This window comes from Osmerus eperlanus, chromosome 28 (genome assembly GCF_963692335.1).
Source record: "Osmerus eperlanus chromosome 28, fOsmEpe2.1, whole genome shotgun sequence".
Lineage (NCBI taxonomy): Eukaryota > Metazoa > Chordata > Actinopteri > Osmeriformes > Osmeridae > Osmerus > Osmerus eperlanus.
The window spans coordinates 5,459,157-5,471,631 of record NC_085045.1 but is presented as its reverse complement, the minus strand read 5'-3'; the positions used below and the strand labels follow the sequence as shown (position 1 = coordinate 5,471,631).

The following is a 12,475-nucleotide window of genomic DNA, read 5'->3' as shown; positions in this document are numbered from 1 at the left end:
TCAGTCACCCACATGCATGTGTACGGCACGACCCGAGCACCCGGATCCACACACACACACACACGTGCACGCAGGCGCGGCAAACAACACGCAGTTGTCCGGCTGCGGAAGATTAGGCCACATGGGGCTCGACGTGGGAGACGCGCGTTGGCGCCCGGCGCCCTGCAGCGCCGGAAGACTGCGAGAGAGCACAGCCCCGCCACTTGGACAAACAACAGGGAAATGTTCGCTTTGTTCGTTCCTTTTCACTTTATTCCTGTTTTTTTTTCTTCCCTTTTCTCCTTTCTTCCTCCCCTCCTGATGAGGGGGGGAGGTGATTCGTCCGTGGACCCCCGACGACCCCCTTCCTCCCCCTCCGCGGCGCACGCTGGCGGAAATAAGAAAAATGATTACGGAGGCAGAGGAGGGGGAAACTTAATGGAGGAAATCATTTCGACATTACAGTCCTTTTAATGCCCTCCTGTCTGCCTTAAATCACCCTGGAGGAGATCACCACTCATAGTCACAGCTCGTGCTCTTTAGGGTTACAGTACCTGGATGGCCTACTGGCTGAATTAGGGCAAAGACACAAAGTTAGCATGTCAATTGTGTGCTTTGACGAGATGTTTGTTGTATACATACGATATCAGTAGACGAGAATTTTCCAGAAGAACTCTAAAACACCGGTGTCTACTCAACATCAGAACACCACGTCAAATTATAAGTTCTCGGTTCATATGTTTACAAGGCCGTCAGATACAGAAAAAATAAAAACAAAACTGTTAAAATAGTTGACCTTGCATCGTCTCCCTCGACTGGCCTTAATGACGTTATTCAGTGCTCTAGTTCTGTGTGTGGAGGGAAAGAGAGTAACCGTTTCTGTCTCCTCACCAACCAACATGGGCATTGTTTCAATCACAACCTTCACCACCAATAACAAGTCAGCCAATCAGAGCCCTGGACGCATGGATCTTCACTGTATAATTGGGATCCATGTAATCGTTAACCTTGACTCAGCGCAGGAAGTTAATGAATCAAATCAATACCTCTCTCCGCTGATCCATAATTATTTGAAAAGAGATGAAAAATTAAACAGTCCCGGCCTATGAGGTTATCATGCCACGCAATTAGCCCGCCGGAGGGAGATTATGTTACCTAGATACCGACGAGGAAGTGTAATTTCTCTTGCAGACGGAGTTTTTTAATGAAGAGTGCAATTACCTAAATAGGTCAGCCCAAGACATGCTGCTTCTGCTGTCTCTACTCAGTACTCTCACCATACCTGAGAGGAAGCACCCGGCAAGAGAGAGAGAGAGAGAGAGAGAGAGAGAGAGAGGAGAGAGAGAGAGGAGAGAGAGAGAGAGAGAGAGAGAGAGAGAGAGAGAGAGGAGAGAGAGAGAGAGAGAGGAAGAGAGAGAGAGAGAGAGAGAGAGAGAGAGAGAGAGAGAGAGAGAGAGAGAGAGAGAGCTGTCTCAAATTGATGTTACCTCTCTTCCTCCTCCATCCCCCCTCTCTCTACTTTTTTTCGGAGCCTCGCTCTCCTCTGGATTGTCTCCACCTCAGTTTCTAATTAAATATCCCCGAGATGAAGCTCTTTGTTATGCAGATAGTATGCAGGGATCACACTTAACTATCTCACTCTACACATCAGGTGGAACGCTGTAGGCATTGAGTTGTTGTTATTATTTTATTTTAAATAAACCCCATATGCTGCGTGTTATCCATTAAGAATCGGTGACATGTTTCAGTTGACATGTTTTGGTTTAAACTGTTCTAATGTGATTGACTTCCCTTGGTGTATGACACTACTTTACCGTGGCTGTATGTTGATGTGTACATGAACAGGAATTACACGTAGAACTTGAAGTAACGCAACACATTGTGACAAATAACCTTTTAATAGCATTCATTTGTTCCAGTGGGTATGGCATGAAATCAACTATGTTGTCCTCTGTCCTCAATCAGACCAGGCGGTGGAAGACCTGTACGACTTCTGGAAACCAGACCCAGTTAGCGGCACTAATCAAAACTTTGTACTCGTGATAGTGAAATGAATCAAATCGGTACAGCATTTCTATTTACTGTATGATTTTTCACTTTAATACTCATTTGCGGATGATTAGAGACGAAGGAACACTGATATTTACACTTGGATAATTGATTTACAGTACTTGAGTTTCACCTTCTGTTTTAAATCCAATGTTATGATGAACTAGAAATAGCGTTAACCATGGCAATTTAGGTTTTCATTGTGCTGTGCACTTCCAATTAGGAAATACACTTCACACACTCTGAACTCAGCAGGTCGCTAATGCTCTATAAGTAGGTAGCAGAGAGCAGGTTGTAATGATACAAAGCACAGACTTCAGTGTAATTCTCCTAATGAAAATTGTGTACTGTGTGTCACTGTGTACACAATAGGACTTTGGTAGACAGGCGTTGAATAAGCACACCCAGGAGAAACCATTGTACCTACAAATGTGTTCTCTCCAACTGTTTTGGTTCACTTGTGTTTTTTGTCCTCTACGTATATTGTTTCTGTGAACAATGATTAACAATTGAATGTAAGAAATACATTCGTATTGCGTCGAGATACACAACTCATGATGGAAAGTTGGCAGAAACCTGTTTCTCTGGATACTTTTTGATTGAAAGGAACAACTTGGCATCCTTCTTTCTCCTCAGTACAGATCGTTTGATTTTTGACCCACCAAATGTTGTCTTTTTAAGGTTCTCACTGTGGCAGGTGCTTGATACAACTTGTCAACAAGTGCTATTTTCCCACAACTTGGCAGCAACTCCAGGACAGATTCCAAGTTCTTATTTCCAGGGGAGAAGCATAATATAACTGTAAAATTCTTGAGGGGCATTGGAAAAATAACCCTGCTCCCTGTTTCATAATGCTTGGTGATTATAGTACAGTTTGGAAGGATTGGAATCTAATGGCCCATAATTGGATCTAATACTACTTATCCATGAGAAAGACTGTCCAACATACCTATTTTCATGGATTGGTTCTGCCTCACACTCCCACACAGAGATGAGCTGGAATATGTTTCAGTGAATGACACCTGCTTAGCTTCTGAAGCTAAATCAGTGTCAATCATTTCTCAGTGGTTGGCGGGGAATGCGCTAGGCCCAGTTCCAGGATCTGATCCTGTCCAATCTGTTTGGCTCGCTGACTGACTGGAGGTGCATGCTGTTTTGTGCTTGTGTGGGATGCTATCAAGCTGCTTTCCTACCCAAAGGACCATTCAAGCCAATGCCATCGAGACAAGCATTAGCTCTACATCCAGAATCAGAGGACCAAAATGGCATGTTCTAAAGATCGTAATCAGTTCGGTGGAGGATGTCGGTCAGAATATGCGAGCGCAGCATCTTGCAAGTACGTTTTCCAACCAAAGATTGACTCCATAGCGTCCTTCCAGGCAAACTATCTCACTCTGTAGTTTGTTAACATCTATAGCTGTTGTTCTAGTCTGGAGTTAGATCACGTGTCTCGAGCGAAGCTGTGGTATACATCACCTTCCACCCAGGGATCCTCTCTAAACGCTGCCTTAAACTCCACTAACCGTCTCCACATTGATTTTATGTCTCCGTTTTTTTTTTTCTTCTCTCTCTCTTTTTTTTCTCTCTTTTTTTTTCTTTCTTTTTCTCCTCGGGTTGTGAGCGAGCAAAGCCAGCTGAACCCTGGCACCCCATGCCCCCCCCCTGCTTCTCCCTGCAGGCACGCTCATCGCACAGCGACTCCACGGCAACGCAGCGAGAAAACACACCCTCAGCAACGCAGGCCATCATGAGGCAAAGGTGACAAGAGCCCCCTTTTTCTTTACCCCCCCCCCTCCACCATTTTTCAAACGATCCCGAGCCATCAGATAAACTGTTTTCTCGCATGTTCAGAGGTTGAGGGGTGGTTGGAGTTTTTTTTTATTTCTTCTTCTTCTCCCGAGCAAGATCTTTCTCTTTTTTTTTCCCCTTTCTCCTTTCCCTCCATCTCTGTTTCTCTGGCATCTTTGTTTATTTATTTACTGTGTGTAGGAGTTCACTTCAGAGGGTGGCAGGGTGGCTGTCTTCTCTGAAGTCGTCAGCTCTCTCTCTCTCTCTCTCTCTCCTCTCTCTCTCTCTCTCTCTCTCTCTCTCCTTCACACACTCTCCTTCACACACTCTCTCCTTCTCTCTCCACCACCCCCTCCCCCCCCCCTTTTTAACAAACATTTGCAATGCGAGTCGCCTTTTTTTTGTGTGCTGTGATCTATGATTACAAGGGGTGTTAGCGCAGGTGGTGAAAGCGGGGTAAACTTGGCCCGCTCCTCCTGTCACTCCGGGCCTCGCAGGCCCTCCCCGTGCCTGTCAGATCCGCCATCTTCGAGCGGATCAGAACGTCTTGCCACAATCACACGCTGGCGCCACAATCGCCTCAACTGCTAACCCCTTTTCACCGAGAGAGGAACACACCGCCCAAAATACACCTTGACCGCTCGCGGGCAGCCTCACCCACCCCCCCCCCCCCCGGTTCTGGACCAGACTGGACCGTGTTTGTGCTCTTCCCCGGTCCTCGGCGTGCTCACCTGGATAGGGGTGGGGGCGTGTGGTCACGGTTCAACACAGGCCCAGTCAGAAAGAGGGACTGACCACCAGCCACTGTGGCCCATGGAAGGGTTCGTCAACAATGACAATCCTGTCCTGATTTGGGACGGCGGGATGGATGGACAACAAATACTTGGAGCGGTCAGTGTCTGGAGTGTGTCTGTGTGTGTGTGTGTGTGTGTGTGTTTGTGCGCTCTATGTGTGTCGGAGGCCAAGTGGGGAGAGGGGGGCGTATATATTTGTGTCAGTGCATGAACGGCTGATTGCCACAAGTCATAAATGGACCAGCCTGATTGTGCAAGAGGTAGTGTGACGTGAGCAGTAATTTTCCACCTGACTTAGCCTTGCCCAACGGATAGCCTGAGCTTATACAGTATTTGTGTTTTTATCTTTGTGTTTTACATGCCAATGCCATACAATGCCGTAATGATCATCACTAAATTTGTTTATGTTGTCTTTTCTTCATTTTTCGATGCCAAATAGCATTGACTCGAACATCAGGCAGCACAATATTTATTTGGCTTTTTTATCCTGAAAATGAAACCAATTAAACAGCACCTTTAAATGAGATAGGAGGCAATCTTAATTTTCTCCTTTAGTGCTGTTTCCACGGCAATCAAAGCCCTCCGCGGGGGGTGAGAGAGTGGAGGCGTTGAGAGAGGGAGCAGCCGCAGCGGGGACAGACTGACAGAGAGAGAGAGGCACACACACACACACGCACGCGCGAGCTCAAATCACTTACTGTACAATGTGGCACCCTGAAAACACACACACACTCACACCCGCAATATATTTTTTTTCTCCATTTCCCTTTTTTTCATACAAACCTCACAAAGCACACGTTGACAAACACATTTAATGGCTTTCTGTATAATCCACACATGTATTAGCATTGAACAAGTAATTGTGAGTCCTTGTGGTTTACCAGTTGCAGCAACAACTGAATCATCATCCACCTATTTGCCATGCTTGTTCTACCTCATTAGATATCTGCCTTAAGAGTCATCTGCCTTACAGGTGTCCTAGAGCAGATCCCTATTTGAATTTGTTTCCCTATCAATCAATGAGTCACTGGGTGAATGTACATATTGGGGCTTCCTCAATGTAGCAAATGAGGAAGTGCTGTGGCTGTTTCCGTCACAGTATTGGAGAACTGTTTATCATCAGTCGTCGTGTCTGGTTTTTGCCCGCTACTCTACAACAGCTTCTTGAAACTTCAGCCCTGTAACGACCTGCATCACTGTGTGCTTAGTCAACAGGACTCATTGGTTTGGTGTGTGTGTGTGTGTGTGCGCGTGCATGCACGTTCCAGTTGACGGACCCCCTAACTTTCAAACACCTCACGATATTACATAATAACGATAATAATCTTGCACAGCAGACTTGTTGACCAAATCAACATGCAGACAACCAAAATGGCTTGTTGAGTGTATTTTTAACTGTAATTTGGCAGCACTTGGCATTCCAGAGTTGGTAATTAAATGTTTCTATAGTGAGAGCACCAGGCATGACTTCCCAGATACACGTCTATCCTTCTCACCTTCAGCTGTGTTCACTGCTTCCCTTCCCAGCGGCGTGGAGACTAGGCTCTTTTCACAGGGGAAACATGGAAGGCATGTTAAGAGATTTAGTAATCAAATCTGATCAACTTCTGCCTTCATTCGTCGAACAATGTCTGACGAGATTTACTTGAGGAGATAGAGGAGGGTGTTGATATTCAGCGGGGAAGCAGAAAACCCCAGAAACACATTAAGACCTTCACTTGATATGTTCTTGACATTCTGTTGTCTTTGTGTTTCAATTTACCCGACACCTTCCAAAATACATTCGGAACCTTTACAATTCAACCTCATCCAAACTCATGGAAATACTATACAATGCAATACATCTCGGTATTGTATTCGGATGTGCCCTTCTATTCCATAATGTTTGAATACAGAACAGCTACTGTATCCACATCCTGCTGAGGGTCAAAAGCAAACTTGAATCCTATGGCAGTTATATAACTGTGCCAGACAGTGTTTTACAGGCATGGGAAAGGAGATGGAGAATGGAGGAAGACAGGAGGAGATAAAGGAGAGAGAGAGAGAGTGTGAGAGAGAATAATCGGGGAAAGGGAGAAACAGAGAGAGAGAGAGAGAGAGAGAGAGAGAGAGAGAGAGAGAGAGAGAGAGTAACAGGCCTCCTTCCCTGTTCTGTGTATGGAGCTGTAGTCTTAGGTTCATCTCTCATTACTCCAGGGTGCGCTCTCAAGCCTAGCGGAAATGGATTACGCTACACAAAGAAAGGAATAATAACCCAACTCCCCCACCCTTACCCGACCCCCACCCCCCCCCCCCTCTTCCACTTGTCCTCGCAAACACAAACATGTGTGGCTGTGGGTCCGCTCGCGAGACGCCGGCGCGCGGCGCTCCTCTCCTATCCTCGCCGCATGCCAGGGGACTCGTCAATTATCTCCCCAAACGCGCCGAGTCCTCAGGGGGAAACGCCGAGGAGGGAGTCGACCCTGTTTGCGAGGGAACCCGGAGCTCACAACACGCCGAGCCGAGTGACAATACATTCGCGCTCTAATTCTAGGCTAGCAGATGCAATGCTGTTTTCCTCTTTCTTTCTTTATTTCTCCCTCTCTCTCTCTCTCTCTCTCTCTCTCTCCTCTCTCTCTCTCTCTCTCTCTCTCTCTCTCTCTCTCTCTCTCTCTCTCTCTCTCTCTCTCTCTGTCTCTCTCTCTCTCTTTTCTTTTTTTGTTTTGCGCTCTTTCTCCCGCTCGCCTTGTTCTTGTTCTCGTTCCAACTTTGAGAAGTTGGAGCTCCTCGAGGCTTTCTTCCGTTTGTGTGTTTTCCGGGGCCTTTGTGTGTGTCATTCTGCATGTGCGTGCGCCTGTTTTGGGAGTGTGTGTTTGAATTAAAAGGTGTATTCCTTGGGTTTGATCTTTCTTTTTTTCTCTTCTTCTCTTATGCAGGCAAGGTGGTACTCCCAAAAGAGTTTTCTCCCCGTACAGATTTAAAAAGTGTTCTCGCCCCAAAAGATAAATAACAAACAAACAGAAAAACAACAATTTTCCGTCAGACCTGTGTAATTAACAACACATTGATTAGCATTTCGCTCTTCGGAGCTTCAAACAGACGGTTACTGAAAATGTAATCGCTGTCATTCCATCACACACTCTTAACAGCGGAATCTAAGGGAGACAGGAAATGACAGCCAAGTTAATTTCACCAGTGCTAGAGGCACTGTGCATTTTATATCTTAAGCTACATATTTTCTCTCTTTTCAACCCCAGTTTTTCTCCGAAAAGAACCGTTCGATCCCCCCCACGTTCCTCCTCGAGAAACATCTTCGAATGGAACTCTGCGCGTGTTTATCGTGTCGGGGTGTGCAGTGACTGTGGGCCGTGGGCAGGAAGGCTACTTCTACCTGGTTGAATCACAGAGAGGAGAATAAGAGATGGAAGAGCGCACGACGCTTTCCTCCACCTGGGGTGATGGTGGTGGTGGTGGTGGTAGTGGGGGTGGTAATGAACGAGAGACTCCCAGGTCCTTCTCTCAGCCCTGACTCACCCAGCCGGCTAATAAAGACGACACTTGACAGCTAAACGAGAACGGGAGATAACGAGAGAAATGGCCGAGTGGAGAGCTTGTGGGAGTGAGAGAGAGAGAGAGAGAGAGAGAGAGAGAGAGAGAGAGAGAGAGAGAGAGAGAGAGAGATAGAGAGAGAGAGAGAGAGAGAGAGAGAGAGAGAGGAAATGAAAGGAAGAGATTGGAAGAGAGGGTTTATGTCTGTTCACCCCTGACTGGCCAAATCACTTGGTGTTCTGCTAGAGACCACATAGAGGTCCGCTTCAGCGTTCAGCCTGCTTCGGAAAGCAGGGACAGACAGCTGTCACACATAGCTAGCGATGCCGAGGAGAGAGAGAGACGGAGGGAGGGAGACCGAGAGCAACAGACAGAGTTCAAAAGATTAGAGGGCAAACGTATTCATTTCGGCGCACGTGCATTTGCCCGCGCGTGGGTGTACGTGAGCGACACGGAAGGAGGGAGAGAAACAGTGACGGGGAGAAAAAGAAATGAAAGTGAACGAGAGATATATACACGACGCGTCTTTCCGCAGGGGCCCTGGGAAGCGTTGGAACGGGTGCCCAGGGATGTGGCCCCTGGCCTGGCCTCAGGGGTCAGAGTCCGCCCCAGCTCTGGCCACAGTCAACCCAGAGAGAGGGCGTGCCTTTGTTTACAGTCCCCACTGCGGGCAAACAATAAACAATGAAAAGACTAGGGGGAGGAAGGCCAGCTGCTTGACCCACGGTTGCCATTTTGGGAACGCACACCCACGCCTCCGCCCCCTCCCCCCGTGCTCCCCACACCCCCCCCCCATCACCTCCCACTCTCTGTCTCCCTCCGCTTACCCCCTCACCTCCTCCTCCTCCCCCGCTCCACCCTGGGCCCCCAGAAACCCCAGTGGGGCGGTCGCCCAGGCCGGGCCCAGCCCAGCCACGCTGCCCCCTCCGCGAAACCACACGAGGGTGTGGTTCCGGCTGGAAACAGGGAAGCCATTTATTTCGGGCGCATCTCTGCTGACTGACTCATGTGTTGACTGGAAAGTTGGCCTTGTGCTCCTGGACCTGATCGTCTGCCAACCCTGTGGGCCTATCAGCCTCTGACCCTGCCCCTCTCCGTGGCCCCCTTACCTCAACCCAAAATGGCCCAGTGTGGCCCAACCCCCCCCCCCCCCCCCCACCACCACCACCACCTCCCCCCCTGGCCCCATGATCTCCACCCCCACCCTCTCCCTCCTGCCCCGACCTAACCCCCCATCCCCAGACTATTTTTACCTTTTTCGCCTGCCACCCAACTCTTGGACACTAAGTCAGGTGAGAATGTGTATCATAGTGACCTTGGGCTCATTAAAAAAAAAAAGTGCCAATATGGCCTGATTCAGCTTCCGTGTGCGAGTAAATGTGTACCCTATATTATATGGTACTATTGCATTCAGTACTAAATGTGCTTCCATCTCCCAGCGCAGTTCTGTACTGTGGTACGTGTTTGTGGGTGTGTGTGTGCGGGGGTGGAAGAGAGGAAGGTGGAGGGGAAAGATAAAATCGGAGGGTCCATATGTTTCGAGAAGAGTGATATTCCTGTTTTTTTTTTTCCTTTCTTTCATGGCACAGCTACAGGAGTATTTCATCTTTAATTACACGAGTACACTTCTGATACCTGGCCCTGAGGGAAATACGGAAACCTCGAATAATTCAGCATTGCGAGCCCATAGCTTTGCAATGTACTCTGAAAGAGGATGAGCTCTCAGCTCAGTGATACCGATCTGAGACGGTGGAATAACGCGCGTGTGCCTGCGTGCATGTGTGTAGGTGTGTGTAGGTGCTTGTACATGCGTATGTGTGTGTGAATGGTGTGTGTGTGTGATAGCTACACAGGACACACAGACAAAAGAACGTAGTGAAATGTGCCACAGCTGCATTGTTCCAGATGGCAGGAGTTGGACGTAAAAGAGAGGAAGAGGTCCTATAAAACAAAAACCTTCAGACACCCATAAAAATCTCTACTTTAACAGGACCCTTATTTATCTACTTGGCAATTAAAGCAAAGTGTCTCTTTTTAATTGACCGGGTCGAATGTATCCTTCCTCGATATAATGGCATAGAGGATGAAGACTTTGAGTTGTCTCTGGTCATTGTCTTTGCACACAGGAACATTCTACACAGTCACACAGCCATAGACACCTACGCATTAAACGTGGATTAAAGCAAATACTGATTGGATATGTGTCAACGAAGAGCATTTTCTCCTCTCTTCCCCTCTCTTCCCCTCTCCTCTCCTCTCCTCCCCTCCCCTCTCCTCTCTTCTCCTCTCTTCCCCTCTCCTCCCCTCCCCTCCCCTCTCCCCCCCTGTCCTCCCCTCCCCTCTCCTCTCTTCTCCTCTCTTCCCCTCTCCCCCCCTCTCCTCACCTCCCCTCTCCCCCCCTCTCCTCCCCTCCCCTCTCCTGTGTCTGCTGAGGGCTCTGTGCTACAGCGTGGCTCTCTGACAGTCCCTCCACACCCACACTGGCAGCCCCAACGTGCCAATTAGTGTCCGTCTCCGCAGGGGGGTGTGTGCGGGGGGCTGGGGGTGGGGACACAGGGTGCCAGCGGTGGAGGACCGGGCCCAGACCTCAGACATTCCTTTCACTGCGACCCAGGGTACAATTAAGGGACGTCCCTCCCCTCGTGGCCCGCCACATCAACGCAGGTCCCAACCCAGCTGGAGTCCTTAATGACGGGAGGGGGGGGTGGGACCAGGGACCAGGACAAGGGGCGGGGAGGGTAGATGGGAGGGGTCGCGACCCTGGTGTGCCACCTTGCTGAGCTACGCCCATCCTTCCTGCTGTTTCGGTTGTCGGTGTGTGTGGGGGTGTGTGTGTAGGGTCAACGGAGAGGAGAGTCCCCCCGCGTCCCCGTCCCCCCCGACATCTGAGAGTTCAATTGGGATCCACTCGTGGCGGCATCGCAACATGTGGAGTGAGACAGGAGAATGGATGAGGGGAGGCAGTGCGGGGTGGGGGTGTGTGCCTGTCTGGATGACTACGGGGGGAGGATGAGGTCCTGGGTCTAGCTCTGCTTCCTCAGATGTCCCACCCCTGATGGAGACACTGGGGATAATGATATGTCTGTCTGTCCTGTTCATGTTTGACTGTCATCCCTGTGCTAGTGCTCTCTCCCCTTCCCTGAGTGAGTAACAGTAGGGGACTTGTGGGGGTGGATTGTGTGTGTGTGTGTGTGTGATCAGGGTGTGAGGATGTGCGAGTGGGGATGTGTATTTGTGTGTGTGTGTGCATCTGGTGTGGGCGGGGAGGGGGGTGGGGGCAGAGGACTGAAAACTGTGTAGGTGAACGTGTGGGTGGGTGGGCGGCTGGGTGACGAGGGGTCCCCACTGATTACAGTTGAATTGATGATGTCTCCAGTCAGTGAAGATCCACCCTGTAATTGTAAGTCTAGAAGAGCATGCCACTGCAGAGAGTTGCAACAGTCAAACAGACCAAGCGCGACAGTATAACAAGCCACAGGAAATAGCGTCTAAAGAGAGAGGAGAGATGGACCAGCATCGCATTCTGACAGGGTGTTCAAATTAACCACCATAACAACCATAAACCACCACACGGTACAAAGGTGAGTTCTCCATTCCCACTTTCTTTTCCAAATCCAATAAACCAAACCAAATGGTTTTTACTCAAGTCAGCAGCACAAAAAAGGGGGGACTGTCTTAGTCAGTCAGTCAGACAGACAAAGGCCTGACCTGGTCAGTCACTCATCTCTATATTAAAGCAGGCTATGAGTCAATGTGTCTGCCTTTGAGTCACCAGTGGTCATGAATACGCTCGTTCGTGTCATGCCGTTTCCCCCGAGCTCGCTAGACTGACGAGAACCACGTGATGGTCACGTTTAGGATCGATAGAAAGTTCTGCTCAATGACACCACGCGTTGGGCACGATTGGATCATGTGCTCTTTCGTAGCATTCCACACCATATCACATCTTCTAAGATGCCGTATCATTTTGGTTTTGTACGCACGCCACGCGGTTTTGTCAAGAAATTCAACGTGCCTTTACCGAACTTTCGGTGAACACTGCGGTCATATTCTCTGGAGGGACACTGAGCAGCTCCCGTGCTGCACTCGCCATGTTTACGCTTTTGTTCCCCCACTTCCTGCTTGTCACGCTCTGAAGAGGAAGAGCCCGAGGAAAGACGACGCTTTTCAAACTGCAACGTGTCAGGGCCGTTCGAGGACGTGGGCAGCGCGTGGGTGCGCGCACAGCCGTAGAGCAGCGCGTCTGGAGAGAGAAACCACGTCACTATCGACCACCCTGTCGCGCGGCACCGCCTCTCATTAGCTTCTAATAATCCGTTTACCCTTCACAGTCGCCT

General features: G+C 49.2%; 1 protein-coding gene across 1 annotated transcript in view; it reads right to left on the bottom strand.

Annotated features, from left to right (window-relative positions):
• Nucleotides 1–12,231, bottom strand: part of mef2cb (myocyte enhancer factor 2cb) — a 43,682-nt gene extending 31,451 nt beyond the window's left edge. Inside the window, exon 1 of the mRNA XM_062454086.1 lies at nucleotides 12,160–12,231. Within this exon, the coding sequence (XP_062310070.1) occupies nucleotides 12,160–12,231 (72 nt within the window). The remainder of the gene's footprint in view (nucleotides 1–12,159) is intronic.
• Nucleotides 12,232–12,475: the final 244 nt, after the last annotated feature.